A 22,136-nucleotide genomic window follows, 5' to 3' on the forward strand; every position below is an offset into this window, starting at 1 on the left:
AGTTTCTCCGACATGTGATTAATGCATGCACATTCTCTGATTATGAGGGCAGTACAAACAAACCTCCTGGGGCAGACATAGTCAGATATATGGTTCATTTGGCAAGCACAGCTTCAAAAGCGCTGCCAGATGGTTCTCACGACAAGACTGAAATCATTTGCATTTACTGGCCATGTGAATTGAGTTACCACCAGAGTATGTCAAGTCTCAAATACCACTTGAAGCCAAGCCCACAGCTAGTGCAGAGAGCCCTCCTCTTCTTCACCAGAGTTGTCAAGGCAACTGATTGATCTTGATTTAAGAAATTAATCATTTGACAGGCATTACACACACAAGATTTCTTTTAAGCCAAGGGTTAGCTGCATCAAAATGTAGTTTCTTCTGGTTGCATGGCAACTGCAACAATCAAAACATTTCACAAAATTATCTCTATAACGTGTCTATCCAAAAAGCTGCCTGGTGGACAGGAGGCCTGACCTCAGTGTGAGCTACAGAGATGTGGGAGCTGCGGGATACGTTTGCTGCTGCAAGACGGGGACGACAGTAAAGGGCAGCTGCCACACAAACTGCTTTTATTCAGCGAGATGACTCCTGCTGATTCCCAGTGACAAGGCAGGCTCATGCACTGAATCACACTCATATACGTATACGCACCCACACACAATGCACAAACAACTCTTTCTTCTTCTTTTCTTTACTCTCTCGATTATGTTTGTTTGTGCTGTTTGTCGGAGATTTTTCATTTTATCTGTCATCCAACTTTGCTTACCCTCAGATCCTGTTTCTCCTTTTTATCTTTGATATGAGACTATAAAGAAGTCGTGTTTCTTTTCCGTCTCTTTTCCTCTTCTCTGTCCCCTTTGTGTGTCTGCATGGTGACACCTGTCTCCTGCCTTGGTATCAAAGACTGATAAAATAAAACATAGCCTATGAAATTGCAGGTTACTGCAAGTATTAGTCTACAGGAATGGGTTGGGTTTTTATCATTTGTGGGAATACTTTTACTGACAATGGAAGTTAAAAAAGTTATCGTTCCCCGATGAAAAATAGTAATACTTAGTGACTAACCCACCAACAATTGCTCCTTTAATCTTTATCAAAAGCAAACCAAACAGACATTTTGGGCCTCTACAACCCAAAGAGTAATGCCATTTTCACCAGATCCAGCACTTGTTAATCTAAAGCCATGTTTCCACCAAGCAGTCCGGGTCGGTTCGTCTCGGTACGTTGCGCTTTTAGCGGCGTTTCCACTGACTCATCCCGGGACGGATCCTTAAAAACCGAGACGAGCCGTCCCACTTTTTTGGGACCCTTTCGTATGGGTGCCAGACTGAACTGATCCGCTCTCAGGAGGTGGAGCAACACACTGCAGACGGTTGATTGGTCAAAAGAATCGTCACTTACCCCGACAGCGGCTGCATTTCTCCTGGCGGCACACAGACTTCTCTGAAACGAAGCTTGATTGCACTTTGTAACAGAGAGTTACATAAAAATCACAGAGGGGACGAAATGCTGCATGTCTTCCATCCATGCTCTTTGTTTACTGTGTCGCGTTTTCTTGTTTGTTGGATTTATTAGCGGGGTAAGCTGCTACGGCGTCGCACTATTGTTTACCAGCTGCGGCTTTCTGCATCCGGCTTACACGCCGCCCACCACGAGAGGGCACAGTTTGCTGTGGAAACGCAAACGGGATCAGACTTAACTGTACCAAACCGTCCCAAACCGTACTGAACCGACCCGGACTGCTTGGTGGAAACGCAGCTTAAGCTCTAGTTACTAAAAACGCTGATGCTACCTACCCTACCACTTGGCCCCTAATGGCTCTAACATCCTAACCATGGAAGTTGATGGGCAGGCATCTCCCTTCACAGGTGAATGGTCAAGTTAGGCCCAAATACTTGCCTCTATATAGCTGGCTTAAATTATTTGGCCATTGCCCCCAAACACAAAGCACTTTTTTAAAGGGACACTTTTGTTTTGTTTTTTTTTGTTGTGTGTTTTGAGGTAGGGTTGTATGAGTTGTGTGTCACTAATCATTAGCACCTTGGCATAATTGCCAAAGTCATATATTGCAAACTTTGCAGAAAGAAGAAATTTATTGATTTATTCATTAGTTTATCTATTTAGCTACATTTTATATATAAAATGACATTAATGTAACATTTATATTTGCATCATCCACCCATCCATCCATCTTCCAACACTATTCCACTGGGTCAGGGTCGCAAGGGCAGCAATGTCATCAGCGGGGACCAGTGGCCCCTGTCCTCAGCCTCTTTTCCCAGCTCCTCTAGGGGAAACCAAGGTGTTCCCAGTTCAGCCAAGAGATATAATCTGGCCATGGTGTCCTGGGTCTACCCTTGCGTCTACCTCTTCCCAGATAGGAAGGCCTGAAACACCTCACCTGGGAGGAGTCCAATGGGCATCTCTACAAGACACCACCTCATCTGGCGCCTCTTGATGTGGATGAGCAGCGGCTCTGCTCCGAGCCTCTCATGGATGTCCTAGATCCTAATCCTATCTCTGAGGCTGAGCTCATTTTAGCATCTTATATACACAATCTTCTTCTGTGGTTCATCACCCACAGCTCGTGGCCGTAGGTGAGGGTTGGAACGTAGATTGTAAATTGAGAGCCTCGCCTTTTGGCTCAACTCTCTCTTCACCACAACAGACATGTATAGATCTGCATCACTGCCAACACCACCTCGATCCGCCTGTCAATCTCTTGTTCCTTAATCCCCCTCACTTGTGAACAAGACCCTGAAATACTGACAACTCCTCCACTTGGGGCATAGACTCTCCTGACCCGGGATTTACTTATCAATTCATTTATTTCTTTAAATTTCCTTGACATAGGCATTTAGGATAGCAACAATTGATGTAAATCAGCTCTATCTTCTATTGAGAAACCGATAGGAAGCGAGGCTGCAGCTCTTTGTTTCTCACAGAAGTCTCTTTTTTGAGGGAGCTAAGCTGAGAGGCATGCACTGTAAAAACTAAAATCTTATCAAGTGTTTTTGTCTTATTTTAAGTAAAAATTGTCCTATTATACTTGGAATGAGCCACAGTTTACTTATCAGTACAGAGAAATATCTTGTTCCAAGTTATTTAAAGATAAAAATGAGGTCTGAATTGTTCGTAACAAGTAAAAAAAATCTGCCAATGGGACAAGAAAAATTTGCTAGAAAATCTGCTTGAAACTAGAATAATGTCTTAATAAAAGTAACTTTTCTTTTTTTCCTTTTGCAGATTGTGTTTTACTTGTTACAAGCAACTTAGAGCTCATTTTTGTCTTTAACTAACTTTAAACAAGACATTTTCCTGGACTGGTCGGTGAATGTGGCTCATATTAAGTCTACAAGACATTTTCTACTCAAAATAAGACAAAAACACTTGTTAAGATTTCTATTCTTTGCAGTGTGAAGTGGCTGGTACAATTACTAGGAAAATGTAAGTCATACAGCCTGCTTTAAAAAAAACCCCCAGATATTTCCCTTTGAATCTTTGTTGCCAAACAGTCATTTACAAAAACAGATATTTTCACCAAGACTAGTGGCTCAGTCCATGCTCGAGCATGAAATACTAGAAATTGGCATCTGAGAAAAGTAGTTACAGAAGCTCACCCTGCTCATATATCTCAACTGCATCATTATCTGATAAACATTTGAGTCCTCTTGTTATATAAAAACTAGGATGTAAGCGAGCTTGTCCTCGGCGTGCTGATAAATATAGTACATTTGAATGCTATTATGTGCTTCCAACATGGACAGTTTCATTAATATTACACGCTTTTAAAGAAAAAACATTTAAGCCTCCATGGATGGTATCCAGTTAGTATATCTGGATGGTGGGTGTTTGCTGCACCTGCTCCTACATGAGTAAAACTCTTACTGCTGCACCTTCTCCTTCTCCAGCTGCAGCATCTACACTGTGCTAATTATTCTGTGTAAAGGCTTACAAGAGGTGATAAATTGAAGTTATTGTTTTCCATAGTGTCTTTTTCACACCTGCACCTGCCCCCCCCTCCACCTTCTCACACAGGTGCTCCAAGGGTGCTGAACACGCCTGGAGCTCAGTCTTCCTTTCTGCACGTGTTTCAGGTTTTATGCTATTTATCTTTGTTCGTCAGCCTTTTTCATCCCCCTGGTTTGTGTAAATGATACATACACTACATAACAGGCTTCTCCTGCTGGCACAGATGGGATGCTGTATGCAGATACTGCATCTTTACACACTTGCACCTTACATTGCATATACAACGACCTTAGCCGAGCGCATATGTGAGGGGCAGTTCTGCAGATCCTTTGTTGGATTCCAGTTTTATATGCGTGTATTACAGTTTGAGGCTTTGCTGTGTTGTTTTTAAGAATTGATACATGTTTTGGAGAAACACTCAGGGCAAGATCTCCTCTCAGCCTGGGTGGTCTATCTATCCATCTATCCTTGTCCAGTGCTTTGCTTTCCTGTGTACCGTCAACACCCTCAGTGACGTGTTGTGGTTCTGGCCAGCTCTCTCTTCTCTGCCCACATGCAGCAAAGAGCCTCTTCACTCTCCCAGCTCTGATGCCAGAAACGGAATATGCCTGGATCGTTTCATCCAGCAAAGAGAGAGGGAGAGAGTGCGAAATGAAAGAAAACACAAGTGCTTGGGTGTCACTCCTATGCCCGCAGCTGCCCTCTTAAAAAACGTAGTAGAGCTCTCGGCTCTGCTTCCGCTTCTCAGCGCCCAGACAGCTGTCAAAAGAATGACATATTTTACATCCGCTACCATTTGTGCATTTTCATCAGCCTAAAATAGCTCATAAAGCCTGTGTTTTTATAGACAGTTTCATTTCTGGTGTCTTCTTTTTCTTCGGGTTGATGTGATATTGCATCAGAGTGATTGCCATGGGATTCCTATTAGGAGGAAGGAGAAAGAGCGAGACAAAAAAAATGGGGGGAAATGAAGGATACAGTGCAGGAGAAAGGAACCGAGAGGATGGTGAGGAGAGAAAGAGAGCAGGAGAGAAAGGGGGGGAAGATTTGTGAGGTGGAGGCAGGGCCGAGGGCCAGAGGAGTCAGAGATAAGAGGCAGCGAGAGTGATTGAAATAGGATTAGTGGAGACAGGCTCTGCATCCCGGCCACAGCATCACAGTGTTAAACCTGCGCTTCACAGGGACTGCCTCTGTCACATCAAAGCCTCTGCAGGCCTGCCTAGCAGAGAGGCAAAGGAGCTGCCAGCAGGGTCAACCACAGCCACACACACACACACACACACACACACACACACATACATACACAAACTCTCAAACACCACATACATGAACATGCAGATCACATTCTCCATCCATCCACAATATGTCTCCATCACGGAGACAAAGCTGGCTCCTTCCACCTCGCCTTTTCATCTCGCTGCAGTGTCTTTGTGCTGTGTATTTGGACCGAGGAGAGGAGGCATTGATGAGCCATCTTTAACATTTAATGAGGCGAGCAGTGATGAGTTGGCATTGGGAAGCTACTGTCTCCTGCTTCCCCAGAGTCCAAACAAAGTTTTAATGAGAACTTTCCCCTAATATGTGCCAACTGTGCTGAGCATTTTAACTGCTTCCCAGACTGATAGCATGACAAATAATTCACTTAAGCACCGAAGAGGGGAAGACACCTGTGTTCAAAGAAAAAAATAGATGAGCAAAGGAGGAAAAGTTGTAGTAAGCTGAGTGATTTCAAGTGCAAATCAACAGCATAGAATCAATACCGAGGACTGTGATTCAGTATCGACTCTCAGTCCTTACTCAATGTTTATGTTACGAACACACGCCTCACAACTGCAGCTACTAACCCAGCTCTGCATGCTCGCTAATAAAACCAGCGCTCACTGTTCCACATTCATCTTTACTCACATTCTGCTGCAGTACATAATAATACATATAGCAAAAAGTGGCGTTTATTGTAAGAACAGAGACAAACCGCTGATTGGTGAGTGCTGTCTTCGGATGTGCATATTTGTTTGTGTGTATTTGTGCGTGTGTGTACTCAAGTCATATCCGTGTGTGTGTGTGAGCTGGTAGTTTTCCTCTCTGAGCTCATCAGTTCATATCCACCACCCACCCCACCGCAGCATGCAGTAAATAGAGTCTCCGCCACTCGTTGAGAAATGGCACAATTATCCCCCGCTGGTGAAATATGGGCCGGGATGCACCACTGCTTCTTCCCTACACAATGTGTGTGTGTGAGTGTGTGTCTCTGTGTGTGAGTGTGATTGTTAGTGTGTGTGCCAAATACACAGACCGTAGCTGCCTCTCCTCTGCTCACTCGTTGTGATGTTCACTCAACACGCAGAGAATTACGCTCGCTCATGTTTTTCTACACAGACGTGTATACATCACATGCGTGAGTGTGAACATACAAGCAAGGTTACAGCTGCGAGCAGGCAGTCACGCGTGCAAATATACACAGGGCAAACTTGCAGGGTGGCCCATGCAGACATGCACGTTCTGTACTTACAGTTCTTTTTTACGCTGCACACGATGCAGTGTGTTGCAGTTTTAGCTGAGACAAGCAGATAGAATAACTCACTGTCATCCAGTCAGTCAGTAAGGTCAGTATTTCAATACCAAAACACTCCCAGCATCCTTCTCTGCATACAAATCCATAGAGTCAGGAACTTAAATAACCTCTCTATAATGTAGACATATAGAGACAGAGTGGACGCTTTGGGTTGTTTTTACTGAGCCAAATATTATATCTTGTGCTTGTTATGAAAAGATTTTATTCTTAAAAAATCCCTACACACGCTGAGCACTTGTGCTCTTTATATTTACAAAAAGGTCTTAAAGCCTTTGTCAGGCAATTATTGTAGAAAAATCAGCAAAACTTGTGGAGTATATACATTTATATGAACATAGCCTAGGGAAAAACACTATTTAGAGACTTCATGTGAAGCTTCTACCAGCGTCTAGATCATTAAAGCTTTTGGAATCATAAAATAAACTCTTAAATGTGCTATCTCATTAAAAGTGTGTTTACAGGTACCAAAAATAAAATACACAAGTGTGGACCACCTGACAATGAATTGATTCAAATACTTTCAAGGAGCTTGGAGGAACAAGTTTAACCAGCTCTTTACTGAAAAGAAGAAGAAAAAAAAAAACCAGACATAGTTATGGTGCCAGAATTTTAACCATTGACATGCACTGATGTTAAAGATAACCGTAAAGAAAACACTGTATGTTCAGAGTTAATGACATGTTCCAGTTCATAAGCATGAAGCACCTACAGAAGAAAACATCAGCTGTGTGTCTAAACCAGTCACAAGTCTTCAGATTCAGCAGAACAGTCTGTACATTTCCCTTGAGTGTGAATGATGTAGGCTGAGCTGTTTAGTTCACATGTGTGAGAAAACCTAACAGCTACGAGATTAAATCAGGAGCTGAAGACATATCACTATAAACACTCAAGACCTCTCTTGTTAAAGATAACTGTGATTTGCATGCAGAATGTTAATTTAGCAGTACCGAGGTTGTGAGGGCTCCCTACCCTTCCATATGCATACGTACGCGGAATGCCAAAGCTTAACGCAGGGAGAGCACACCTCCCCTCTTTTTCATGCGCATTCATGGGAAACAAAGGCAGAGAGAGCAGCAGCAAAGACCCTCAGGGTCCAGAGCACAGGTGAAATCAGAGACTGGAAGTGGGGTTCAAAGTGGTTTGGGGAGAATGCAGAAAGAAAAGGCAGACTCAATCGAATGCTCTGTCTCACATATAACAGTTGGATGTGTAGAAAGTGATTGGTTGGGCTGTCAACTGTTAAGGGCTGGTGTTGAGATCAGCTGACATGTGGAATGAGCTTTTTATGACCTGCCTGGACCAATACTATGTTTGATTTTGAATTAAAGCCAAGGATTAAAGAAGACTTGACAGAACGGGATGTAGAATACAAACGGAAAATATCACTATTTTACAGAAATTAAAAGAAAAAATGTTGCAATAACTCACTTATACTGATGATTCCTGTCTTTTCTTTGGTAGTTACAGCGATTGACCAAATGGGGCAAATGCACACTTGCTTTGGGTTTGATTTGAAGAATTTTGTAAAAATAAAATGAGATATTTGAAATTATTCAAAAAATTTTTGCAAGTTAATGCAAAACAACTTTGCTTTATCAGAATAAATGTATCTGGTGACTTTTTTTATAGTTGTAACAAAGATTTATCTGAATCTGAAATGTTCTCCTGTACATTAATCTACTAACCTAACTCTGAAGATAGGTCACTGTGCTTCCATGTGTGCAGACCTTTAAAAATGTTCATTGACTCCCTTCAAATGTCAGAGGGCTTCACATTCATTTCAAGTCAGCCATAAACCTAATGTTATTAACCTCAAGTGATTTCTCTTTTCAATGGCTTTTGACATTTGTGCTACTTTGCAAATTGCTAGTTGCAACTAAATGGCAGAGAGTATGAGAAGTAAGACATCCTCTACAAGTATGAACTTCCCAAACTGTCAAAGATCACGTGGGGCATTCTGAGTCAAAAACGCTTAATTTTCTTTCTTTTTTTCTGCTGCAGGTATGGGAAAATAGTGTCAACCAAGGCCATACTGGATAAGAACACCAACCAGTGCAAAGGTAAGCCATTAACCTGTCTCTGCAATCATTTTAAGAACAACTGGAAAAGCAATAAAAGAGTAAATTAACTTCAACGCAGTAACATTTTGAATGTGGTTGGCCTCAACTCATTTTTTTTAAACAATATCCAAATCCTCTGTGAACAGTCATTTGGTAGCAGTGGAAATTTACTCTGAACAAAAACCTGGGACAGAACCAGACCTATCGGTAGACAACCATCTGCTCCAAGTAGGCCGGTGGGTTGTGTCTGTGTCTGTTGAATAGGCTTTAACTAGTAGATGTAACCACAGGAGGAAGGACCTGGTCATTGGGGCTTTGCCTCCCATACTTTTGCTGTGCCACAAGCAGGTGCCACATTCAGGTTAAGAGTGGGTCCTGGGCATGATAATTACAATAATGTATGTCTCAGAGTTGGAAGTTGCAGTTTCAGGAGAGCATTCCAATGGGCTACTTGTCTTTGTGTTTTGTTGCAAGGTGGTAATGCTTCAGGTTAAGGTTAGGGTTACAGTTAGAAATTTGAATCATCCTGTGCTTGACACCAAAATATGGTTAGACATCCAAAGTGTGGTCTTGCTGCCAATAGCAGGTCTAACAATTGGGGTTCCAGAAGGGCAGTCCTAAATGTATTGTCTCCAGGTCTATGGGGAACATTATGACTCACTCACTAAGAGCTTCGCCTCCCATACATGTTTTGGACTCTTCAGGTACACCATATATGTCTGCATTAGCAAATTGAAGGGGAATTCCAAACAATTGGGGCCCAATAATGGGTGTCTTCTTTACCCTTTTGGAAACTGAAGGTACCACTAGCAGGTCTGTATTTGCCCACTAAAAGAGTGTTGTCCATTTAGATCCAAGCCTCATAGATGATTTCAAAGATCAAAAACCTGATGAATGGTGGCTATGCCACCCATAAATTTGAGGGCTTTTTCTTTTTGAACTACTGACATGGCAGCACTTTCAAGTGGAGTGGGTGTCTACCATTTAGGTCCAAGCTGTTCTGTTCCACAGAATAGGGGCCAGATAAATGATGGCTATGCTTCCCTTACCCTTTCAGAAGCATACTTGCACATTTGCAGTCTGTTATTCAGATCAAAGCTTTTTGGGTGATTCCACAGAAGAAAAACCTGATGAATAAGGACTCCAAGCTCATTTGTTTTTGGAGAACTTTTGCCACCACTGGCATATCTCGCTTGCAACTGGAAAGGGTGTCTAAGGTCCGAGCTGACAGACAGTTCCCCAGGTTATGGGCCTGATGTTTGATAACTGTACCTCTCATATGTTGTCTTTAATTATTATTATCAATATTATTTTTATAATACTAATAATAATAATAATAATAATAATAATAATAATAATAATAATAATAAAAATTATTATTATTATTATTATTATTATTATTATTATTATTATTATTATTATTATTATTTGTTTGTTTGTTTGTTTGAAGAAAAGGGACTTTCGATTATATCCCAGGATTTACAGGCAGTAAGTGCTGAACCTGATATAAGAGAAATGTAGCTTCTTTCCCAAGAGCCTATTCAACCATATTTTTTTTGTTGGAGAGCCTTGTGTGGGTCTCTGATATAAAGCCATCATGGTGACCCAGCTTGGACAAGGTTGAGTTTTTTGCATCTGTAGAATGGGATTTTTTTCGGTTATGAAATGTTACTCTGGTGCAAAAATAACTGTAAAAGTATTCATGCAGGGTAGTTCAGGACTGTATCTTAATCAAAGACGGTCCAATATGGACGCCAGCCTGGTTGCCTTGCCTCATAAATGAGTGATTTGGCTACTTCAGCTGAGTACTGGAGGAAGATTCTGGGTAAACAAGCTGTTCTTGGACGGTCATGCTCTGCTCTAGAGGATAAGCAGACACTGCCTCAGCCCCCCTCCCTGTCTGCTCTTCGATTTCCTGTTTTGTCACACGGACAATCTTTTAAGAAAGTGTGTTTCTGGTAGAGATCCATTAGTGTCTGCTCTGTAAATGATGCACACATGCTGCCGTGACATTAGTGGCTCTTCCAGGATTGTTTCTGCACACGTCTTACATCCTTGAACATGCATGCATGCATAGCGGGCCAATTAGTGAGCTAACAAACTAGCAAGGATTAGATAAACTTTAATTAGCATGATTGTCACACTCACCTTCTTGGATCTTGGCTCTGTTTTCACTTTCGCCACCTGCTTCGCATAGCTATAAAAACGTTTCATACACTTGTCTCTCTCTTTTTTTTACATAGCATTCACTCCAGCGAATAAAAAAGGAGGGAATGGGGAGAATGAAGCAAAGAAGGATGAGGAGAAAAAAAAAGATTAGTGTGCTACTTGCCCCGAGGTGTCTGGCAGCACTGTTTAAGAGCTATTGAAGTTCCATCAATACTTTTAATTGCTTTTTGTGGTTTCCCGGGCTCTGAAGTGTGGCCTTTCAAGGTGAAGCTGTCTTCTTAACCCCGCTCCACACCTCCCCTCCGCCTGAGTTTATCCTGCCAGGCATGCTCTGGGTCAAAATGTTCAGGAAAAGAACCTCTACCTTTTAGAAAGGAGGAAAAAAGGGGCCTGATTATCTTGACAGGTCCTTTTCTCTGAGTCCTACAGGCTATTAGAGACAAGAGTGGAGGCATGTTAGTAAGAAAGGGTGTATGTGTAGGTCACGGGACACAGGGTTAGGGTTAGGCTGGATTAAATAGGTGGAAAACAGAGAAGAAGAGAGGCAGATTGAGTCCAGAAAAGAAGAGAAAGAGAGCTCTGCTTTTCCGTAATGAAAGAAAAAGACTGCTCGATTACAGGTTATTCCTCTGTGTGTCCAGCTGACCTGAGTTATGCACGGCACACACTGACACTCAATAAAAAACAGCTCAGCTTAGCACCGAGTTATGTGGGAGACAATGTTTCCCATAAGTCACCCTCCTGGAATGCAGCGCTGTGGAGATGCCAAGAAGCAAATATAAGCAGACGTAGTTTATGAGTGGAAAGGATGGTCCTGTTCTGCACCCAGGGAGAGATAGGGAGGCGGACAAAGAGGAAGAAAAAGTGTGAAAAAGAAAAGATGAGTAACCTTGAGGGGATGAATTACTCCTCTTTTTTGCTTGAAGGAAGAGAAAAAGTTGTTCAGAATCTACATTTCAGCTGCTTTAGTCAAACATCCTTCAGTGTTACTCTCACCACCTCCTGCAAGGTGAGCAGGATTCACAGCATAAACCTGCCGAGCAGCTGTTTTTTGGAAAACCTGATGTGCTGCCGTGCATTCGAGCGCTCCGTGTAACAAAGCAAATCGTCATCTCGCCTTGATCTAGTCACGCATTGTTTCCAGTCATCTGACCCCTTCACCCTGACACTTGTTTAAATGTCAGAGCGGCAGCTTATCACCACGCGCCACCATCGCACAGCGCAGCGGCCCCTCTTCTCCTCCTGCTCCACCTCCTCTCCTCCCCCTTGTGTTATTTGTGTTGAGTTCAGCTCACCGAGCACGCCGGCAAAAACAACGTGAGAAAAAATGGGATAGAGATGAGGTCAGGAGCAGTCATCGCAGGGGGAGAGATAGTATGAGAGAAAATAGAGATGGCAGCATATATCTCAAACTCACTGAATAACTGCTTTGATTTTTATTTCATTCAAAGGCGCTCATCTCCTTTAACCTTGCATATCTTAATATCTCAACCAAAAGTAACGATACTTCAGGGAACAGCCTCGCCTTTCTGTATTGATGTAGTAAATCCTATATTATAAGGTGATAACATATCTTACTGCCAGGACATAATTTAGCCCCGAAAACTCCAAAAATGATTCAGGAAAGCAAGAAAAAGAGGGGGTAAAGATGTGTGTGCCAGCAATTTTTGGGGTATAACCACCACACTAACAGTGCATCTTGAATGTTTTCAATTAAGCTGTTAGAGATTGTTTGGTTGAGTGTTATTTCTAGTTACCCATATTCTTTTGGAAAAAAAGGATGGTGTGTTAGCCGAGGAACGCCTCAGTAATAACTTTTGGAAGTTGTCTCAATGCACTTTAATCCACTGCACAGTTTCTGTCATATATTAAGCTTTCGATTCCAGAGCTAATAATGAGAAATCAAAAAATGTAAGTCTCAGATATATTGCATCATAATCAGATTATATTGAAGTAGAAATAAAACTCAAGCATTGCAGGGGGAAACATCATGATGAATGAGCTCATAGTTGAGATCAGATTTACTTCACAGGACAACAGCTGTTGATGTTGCTCTATTTTATGGGGTTCTTTTTTTATCAGATCACAAAAAGAACTTGGCTTGGACTTTAAAAAATGTTATTTCATGACAGAAAATTTTGGCATGTAGCATATCAAGCTTAGAGCAGACAGCAATATCATGTGTTTCCAAATGTGTGTAGGGGAGAAAGAGAGGACAAGCTGAGGCACAAGTGATCTACACTGACACAACCGTACACATCTAGAGATGTATCTGTCATTGTTGGAGGTTGTCTTTAAAGATCTGTTTGATGAGTATGTATTGTTACTTTACAGAAAAAACTCGAGAGGACTTTTCTTTAAACAACAGCTGTTACAACTGAAAACCACTGCTTCATTCATCTGAGAGTCAGCAGACAGCAGGATCACTCCTCACACAGAAAAACTAGCCAAATAGAGCATTATAGGCATGGGACTCCTGATATTTTGTGTATAACCACTACACTAACTTAGCCCCAGTTCTTTGTCTTTCCAGTGACGCAGCACCAGCTCCAGGTGCTTAAAACTGGAGCTCAGCAAGCACAAACTTTTTGCTAGGCTGGAGTAAAGCACCAACTACCTCAGGGGCCAGGGGCAAGTTACAGTGAACAACGATCAGCAGAGGAAAACAGCCTTTAAAAAAAAAAAAAAAAAAAGCTGCCAAGCGAGTCATCTGTTGTTTTGTTTGAGTTTTTCATTCAAAACTTGAAATTAAGGCAAAATTGAAGCAGCAATGTATAGCCTCTCTCAAGTCTCAAGATTAAGGCATGTATGCATGTTCAGTCATTAAGCAAACAGGACCATTAGTCCTAACGTACCATTATGGAATGGCATGTTTGGCTGTAGTGTTGGCCGCATGCATGACTGCAAATAATTGGCCAGTTAATGAATTAGTCCATGAAAACAACGTAGGTGCAGATTACATCAGAATTCCAGGTATTAAATGGGTATTACAGCAGTTTACAGACAAATTTAGAAACTTCCACAACATATGATTATGTAGCAGTTTGAAATTTAGGATGAACATCCAGCATTGTTGGTAGTGTTTTTTTTGTTTGTTTTTTTTAATTTGGGAGCGAATTGTTTCCCCTCTTTAAGGATTGAAGCAAATAATATTGATGGCTAGAATTAGTTGGATGTATTCTGGAAATGGCTTTTGATTCCCATTCCTGTTACATAACTGTGCAAGCATTTACCATATTTCCAGTCATTATACAAATCTGATTTGTCAATGTCATTGTCATTGTCAATGTCAATGTCAGCTTTATTTATATAACACATTTAGAACAGCCAGTGGCCCACCAAAGTGCGTTGGCAGTAAAAAGTCAGAAACAATAGAATAGAATAGAATAGAATGGAACTTTATTAACAAGTACAACAAAATTGAAGTCACAGCAGCAATCAAGAAAACAAAAGTAAGAAAATGTATAGAAGGTGTAAAAAGGCCCATAAGAAAATAGATGATGACAGCTTGTCCATCATTCTCCAGTTCAGCCAGCCTCCACCTCCACAGGGTCCAGGACTGAGCTTCTTCAGCAGTCTGTTCAGTCTCTGTCTCCTGGATCCTGTCTGCTCATAGCAGGTGAAGTTCTTCCAATATGGTGTTGGTGTTAGCTCTGTTAGCCATGTCTGTGAATAGCATGGTGCTACTCTGCCCTCTGGTATTCTCTCTGTTGCTGTGTTTGCATGGCTAGCTCGTCCATCTTATTGGAGATAGATCTTATATTCCCAATAGCAATGGATGGAAGGACAGGTCCATGTCGTCATTTCTTAGCTCACACCTGAGAACCAGCACGTCGTCCTCACCTCATCCTCCTTACCTTGGGGGAAGACATCAGGCCTTACACCAGTTAGCATTGGCATGTTACAGGCTGCTAACAGCTGAGTTCACATGTTAATAAAGCAGCCATGGTTACATGTAGGATCTCCAGACAAACACAGGAGCAAAACTAGTAAAACTATCACTGAAGACAAAACCAGTTTGATGTCTATGACCAACAAATGAGCCATACAAAGTAATGATCCACTCCAGATACAAAAATGACGAAAAAGAGACAAAAAAGTACAAGAAACGGACAAAGAAGAGAGAGCTGCTGCAAAAGGCAGCCATAGCTAACAGGGCGGCCCCTAGCAATCAATAAAAACAATAAAAACTGTAAAACAATAAAACTTAAAACATTTAATGCATAACCATATAAATCATAAAACAACAATATAAATGGACAAAAAAGACTCAATAAAAGTGGCTATCTTGTGCCAAAAGCCAGAATGAACAAGTGAGTCTTTTGTGGTAACCAAATAAGTAAAACATGCAATCCTGCATTGCAATTCAGGCCCTGTTCATCTCTCCAATCTGTTCACACGCTCATGGGTCTCTCCTCTCCCTGTGAGTCTGTGGTAGTACATTTACTTTGAATGCCCATCCATGCCTTCTAATATAAATAAGCATTACATTGCAGGTTTTTAGGTTAGCTGCAGCTTCAGCTTGTTTCCATGAGTGTACAACCCCTAGAGTGGTTTGTAGTTACTGAAGATGCAAATGAGTGAACCTTCTGGACCTTCTCATGCATCCACTCACTTAAGATGTGTGATCCCACTTAAACTTAATAAACAAGTGTTAAATGCCAATGAAGGCCTTTCATCAGCAGTAGCTCTTTATTTGTCCTGTAAATGAAACATCTATAAAAGACATCGACAGTGAGTGTGAGAGAGAGATGATAGGAAGATGGAAAGCCGATGATATCTGAGATGGAATAGTGAGCGTGGGAGTGGAGGCTGTCTGTTGTGGAAGAGGCAGAAAAACAGTGATGATGCTTGCTGTACTTACAGGTCAGGTGTTAGGGAAACAGCATATTTTCGTGTGCATACAAACATAAACCACCGCAGGTACGGCACCCACGCAGCAACGCAAACACACATTGTTCAGCTTCCATACATCTGTATGTATAAGCATCAGCTCTCTGTGTAGACAAGTCTGTGCAAGTGCTCCTGTTTGAAGCAGCACATCACAAAAACTACACACTAAGACCATGTAATACACCTCTCCCACGCACTCAAACACAAAGGGCACGCACACAAAGACTAATCGAACCCCCACACGCATCCCCCATCCATCTGCCCGAGGTGTGTGTGTGTGAGGCTCTTGCAGCAGCAGTGGCCATGCAACAGATCTATCAATCCTCTCTCTAACATCACAGCATGTGAGCCTGCCTGTCTGCCTGTCCCTGGCTGCTCTCCTCCACCACCGACCGCACCATGCAGGCCTTTCAATGAGCCTCTCTATCTTCCCTGCGCTGACTCACTCCCTCTGCCTGCCTTACTCTGTGACACACAGGCTCCCAGGCACACACACATGCACGCACACACACCAACAGGGTTCACAACAAAAGCACATAATCTGAGCATGGTGATAAATACACATACACACACGTTTTGGATGTAGCCCGGCTCGGAGAGAAATGGGAAGGGGAAGTTGTGAAAGGGCTTTAGGGCTGTCAAGCGCTGTGGGTAAGAGGAGGCATTCAGCTCTTCAACTCTCCCGCTCCGATGCTCCTCCGCACTCACACACTCCTTCACCTCTTTGTGTTTCTTTGTCTCCTTCGCTCTCATACTCTATCTATACATCTGTCTGTGCACTTTCACAGTTGCTGAAGAGATCCAGGAGAGATTTAGGGGGTTTGCATCACAGATGAAGCACGGTATCAAGAAAGAAAGAGGAAAGGAAAACCCGAAAAACCGCTCATTTGCCACCGCCTGCCCACGAGGGCCTCTTAAAAGTCGGCGGCGGCATTTGAAATGAAGCAGGGCTGACCGAATGGAGACATTTTATTTTCCCTGCCAGAGCCTGAAGGCAGAGGAAATGACCTCAGCCCTTTAAAGGACCTCCGCTTCCTCCTCCGCCACTGGGAGATAAGGCTGCGCCCGAGATTCACCGGCCCCCAACTGGCGCTGTGCCGCGACAGACCCACCGTACTGAATTGTGGGAGATTGATGAGATGAGGAGATATTCTCTAGTGGCTTGTGTGTTCTGCAGTTTGTTGTTGTTGTTCATTTCTCTGCCCTGGAATTTGCCATCCATTTTACAATGCTAAATTCTCACAGGGGCATTACATAAACTCGCACTTTGAGAGAATTACTGTCACCTTTTGACCGCTATGTGGGTGACTAGATGTAAAACACGCTTACATCCTGTAGCTGCCTCTTAGATCTTATCGTGTCTGAAGCATCCAAACATCTGATGGCGAAGATTGGAGCAGGAGCTGATGACCAAGCAGGGACGTACAGAGTTGAGAAATGAACGGAGCTAATATAGGAGAGCGATGAACTGCAGGTCCTCAAGTGTCCACAGAGACCGGCTCCGAAGGCTGAGGCAACTTATTAGAGCCCTTATTTAAAGCCAGAAAACTTTTACTGCTTGAAAAACAAAACACAGATGGTCTTCATTCAAACTGTACAAAGCTCAAATTATTTGTATTTGAATCACATTAAAGACGAGGCTTCTGCATAGATAGGGCTCATGCATTGATCCTGTTGGTGCGGCAGCCTTACTAACCTCTTGATCTCACAGTAAGAGCGCGCCCGACTCCCGTTTGCTTCACGCCCTCTGGAGCTGATCCACACCCACTGTAGTTGATGCTTCCATAAGAGGCAGCGCAGTGTGTGTCATACACATGTCTGAAGCATCTCTTCGCGCTGCAAGTCTGTTTTGAAAAGTGCTTTAGTCCAGCAGGCTTTAAGCTGAACAGGACTGCTGAACCTGGACTGGAGGTCAAACATGGGAATGGCATGGAGCGTCCAGTCAATTTTGCAATAAAACACCACATAACAACTCTTTTTTCAGGCTTTATTTTCAGGCTTTATTTTTCATGCCTTTAGTCAGTGATAGAGCAGGAAACAGAATGCGCAAGGACTGACATGAAGAAGGTTGGACTTGTACCCCCACAAAGAGCCAGGCTCAAGGGACGCAGGACCTAACCTCCAGGCCTCACAGAAAGACTTTCTATTAACTATCAGACTGTCAGAATAAACATTAACAAAAAAGAAATAAAACCTTAGCTCCATACTGATCTCATTCCAACTTTCAACTGGTTGTTGGAGCCTAAACAAAGGTTTGATGATAGTAGCGAATGAGAATAATTCTAAGAAATACACCCTTAAGGGATGCACCGATATGAAAATTTTGGCCGATACCAATATCCTATATTAATATTGCTGTTATGGCAGATAACCGCTATTTGTGGATACCAATATTGGTATAAAAGAAAAAAAAAATTCTGAGACGATCAAATTGTGAACATACTGGAAACCATGCAAACTGAATTTTTTAATATCTCCCTTCATTTTCAAACTTGTTTTCTTATCCACTCTTCTTGGGAAGTTTTGGTGTTTACACAGTCATAGAAAACAATATTATTTGGGTCTTGAGAGATCATTCAAGATGCTCTGAAAATGGTTGACAGCTAATGAGTAAATATCGGCCCACTTTTACACATCGGCTGATATCGACATGTTAAAAAAATTGACAAACATCGGCCGATACAGATATTGATACCGCTATATTGCGCATCCCTACTTCGGACTTCCCTTTTTTTTTCTTTTTTTTTCTTTTTTTTTCTTTTTTTTTTCCTTTTTTTCTAGTCTCTTTAATTGCTTTAAGTGAGATTATCTATGAGAATTCTAGATTAGAATCTATTTTTGTAACCTTTTGCATTTAAAACAGAGCTTCATGGATTTATTCATTTTCTCTGTGGAAGTGGAATCTGAAGGGACGGAGTGTCAATCTGTTGGCTTCACAAATAGAAATCTACACTGGATACTTTGCCCATGAGTTACAGCAAAACACCAAAAGGAGATAAGAATTCTTATTCAACACATTCGACCTGAAAATAAAGAAAGCTTTCAAAAATGTAGAGTACAGAAAACATGAAAAAGTTCCAAACAGTCAACCACAGAAAGTGAAAGTAAGCGTTAGTTACTGTGTTTCTGTCAGTTTTAGCAGGGAGTTTAGTTTTAAAGTGCTGAAGTAAGTCCTTTTTATGTTGGATTTTTTTTTTCTGTTTCTTTCTTTCTTTCTTTTTTGTACGGTCAGTTTGTAGACTATTATGGGTGTGTATACAAATTTATAGTGTGGTGTTTACTATCACTAAATATACGTATATGGGCCCCTGATATAAATTATGCATCCACTGAATGTGTAAATCTCTAAAGACCACTTAAAGGCCACAAGTGGAACTTTCCTATAGGAGAAAACTTGTTTTAAAAGAGCCTACCACTTCCTTTTGGTAAGTGTGTGTCAAGGGTCAACATGACCATGTTGGGATAAAAAAAGGCCTTTTGACAGTTTGAAAGACAGTTCCTTAGATTGTTTCTTGGTTTTCTGGTGATTTTTTTAATATACTTCTGAAGATGCTTCAGCAACAGCTTTCAGGGCACAAACCATCCTCAGACAAACTGTGGCTCACTTTTTATCTGTGGAATCCAAATTTTTTGCCAGTTTCTCAACAAAGCGAACATTAGTTGCAGTCAGGGCTTTATCAGGAGTTCTCACCGCCACATCAGTAACCAATGTGTGACATCACTGAGACTCTGTCTCATCTAGTCTGTGTTGATCCTCCATCTGAAGTCTGTAGTTTTGTTGCTATGACACAGCATCTGAGCTTTCAACTTGGACACAGTGTCCTTTCCTTTTTAACACAAAATCAATTTGAGCTGCACACTGTATGCAGCCTCCTCGCTGCAGTTTAAAAGCCTGTCTCGGGCTTCACCATTACAATCCAAAGCATCCCCTGCTCCTACCACAGGATCAGCCTAATGGAGAAACATAGTCAATGTTACATTCTATAAAAACAGATTTATTGCTGCATCAGAGCCTGAGTGGAGTATTGCATGACTCGAAGCATAAGGGCTATTGATGAATGAGGTGAAGCTTTCCAAATAGGCCTGTTTCTCATTGTCATGTGCATGTGTATCTGTGTATTTGGGGTAAGGGAGGGGAGAGAAGGGGGAAGAAGGGGAGGGGGAGAAAAAGCAGAGAGTGCTTTTTGCATTCGATATTGGTTTCTCATTAGTGGGCTGAGATATAAACATTTGTCTATGTTGTACATTGTGCCGGCGCAATTAAGGATTCTCCCTCCCGCCCCCTCTGCCCTTTGAAAGTGAATTATGTGCAGATGAGAATCTCGACTGAAGTGCGGCCAACAGCGGACCTTTTCCAAATGCCTCTGTTACCTTAAAGCCGTTCCAGAAAGAGGCGAGATCAGCTGAAGGAGAGAGTTTGAGAGAGAAGGCGAAGGAGAGGGAGGGGTGCGCTGTTTCCTGCTCGCATTGCGTATTAATGACTCTAATTAGCAATAGCTGAGGGATAATCATATTGATTTGGTCGGATTCAGCATGCACGCTCGCACTGGATAACAGCCTCGGCCTTTGTTAGCACCCAAAATCACAATCACACACACACACACACAGAAATCCCTGTCTCTTGCCCTCGGCCCCCTCCCATGCCCCCTGAGTTGGCCGCTTATAAAGGAAGCGTCTGATTGGCCAAGTTTTTTCATAAATAGAAGCAGCCAGGCCATCAGTGCTGCATTCCTGGAGCTCTGACCTTTTGTGCCCTCTCCACTTCCTGTTCTGTTTTTGCATGCAGTAGGGTCATGGACTTCGTGTGTGTGTGTATTTGTGATGATTATTGTGTGTGTGTGTGTGTGTGCAGAGAAGGATGTGGTGTGGTTTGAAGCTGCAGAATCAAGGATCACAATAAACCAAGGTTTCCCAAGACCAGTTTGGCACACTAATCCATCACAAATTTGGGGAATGTGTCCTTTTCACTGTGTGTGTTACAAACAAAGGGTGTAAAAAAAGAATGTAATGGATTTCAACATCTTACAAACTGACTCTTGGGGATCTCAGTAGGAGATTTTTGCCACCACAGTGGCTTTCTCCATTAATCTGTGGCTCACTCCATTTCACAACACATCCTGGAGCCCTCTTCCTCGTTCTGTTTGTTGACTAATGCCTCTGAGGGCACTGGTGGAAGGTGAGGGGGCGTACCAAGAGTCATCTCTTATCCTGGACCTACCCCGAGGACGGCAGGGGGAACCACAGTGCGAGTTATGGCCTTGCACTGACCTGCCAAGGCTGTGGCCCTTTTGCACATCTCTTGACTAATGATCATCCCCTTGATTAGTTAAGGAAGGAATAAATCATAATGGCAAAGTAGAAGAAGAAGGCGACTGGGGGCGGCTGAGCCGTTCCCCTTGAGCAGCCAACAGATGCAGAAGAAAGAAAACCGGACTTTGTAGTTGTTCAGAGGAGTGGGACACTTTGTCTTTGTCCAGATTTTAGCTTTCAGGTTGTCTCTACCTGGAGATTTTCATGTTCTGAGGATGCTTGATCTTCATTGATCGCACCTTGTTCAAATATTTAACCAATCGTCTCATCTCGGTGGTGGGGCTGTCAAGCGGAATACCTGATGTGATTACATTGCGTATTACAAACTGCAGCTCAAATGGGGATAACATGTTGATGGCACACAGCATGAATACCAAAGCACTGTGGGTAATCTTCAGGTATTATTGGAATGAAAAGAGAGCAGGTATTTTAAATTCCGTTATAGAAGAAGTGAAGAGAAATGCGAACCGAGAACTGCACCTGCTCTTTCTGTCGATGTGCGCTCACAGCGCTTGTGGCATTTTCACATCAACAGCAGCAGTAATGAGCAGCTATCCAAAGTTGTTTGACATTCTAAGCTGGGTGTGTGAAACTGTTGGCGTGCTTGTGTTGCCATAAATGTACTGATATGTTAACACGCATGGCTGTTGGGGCAGGTGTACATGTGCTGCCATTTACAAGGCTGCCTTACATGCTCATGTGTGTGTGTTTCCGGGTGCATGTTCTGTACAGCCACTCAGTTATTTTGCCACAGGTCTCTTTTCAACAACCCCTTGACAAGTAATTAACACCCTTCAGGACTCAGACCTTTCTCGAGTGCTCTTCACATGTTGCAGCAAACACATCAGGGTGGTGCTATTACTCGAGCAGGCTGATGAAGCTCCCAGAAAGCTGAGCAATGACTCATTTGCATGTCTGAAATTGAGACTACGCTTGCACCATTTCAGAAAATATTCCACCTGCAACGACTAAATCTTCTCTAAATGCCTTAATACCTCATTTTCAGGTCTGCAGAGATAATCCTGTATCTCTGAAGAACTGATATAATTCTAGGAGCTATCTCTCCCAAAAATCTGTCTACATATGTCTTAATACAATTTTTAAGCACCACAGTGTGGAGTGCTGCATAACTCAAACACTCTCCCCTAAAAGAGCGT

The 22,136-nt window shown here is 42.4% G+C and overlaps 1 protein-coding gene across 5 annotated transcripts in view; it reads left to right on the top strand.

The window, feature by feature from the left end:
• LOC141803459 (RNA-binding motif, single-stranded-interacting protein 3) overlaps positions 1-22,136 on the top strand; it is a 372,997-nt gene that overhangs the window by 173,915 nt on the left and 176,946 nt on the right. For all 5 annotated transcript variants that reach the window (XM_074687515.1, XM_074687514.1, XM_074687516.1 and 2 more), the window contains one exon: positions 8,549-8,607. In XM_074687515.1, the coding sequence (XP_074543616.1) occupies positions 8,549-8,607 (59 nt within the window). The remainder of the gene's footprint in view (positions 1-8,548; positions 8,608-22,136) is intronic.

This window comes from Halichoeres trimaculatus, unplaced genomic scaffold (assembly GCF_033239565.1).
Source record: "Halichoeres trimaculatus isolate MK-OKI-2021-1 unplaced genomic scaffold, fHalTri1.1 fHalTri1_scaffold_14, whole genome shotgun sequence".
Classification (NCBI taxonomy): Eukaryota; Metazoa; Chordata; class Actinopteri; order Labriformes; family Labridae; genus Halichoeres; species Halichoeres trimaculatus.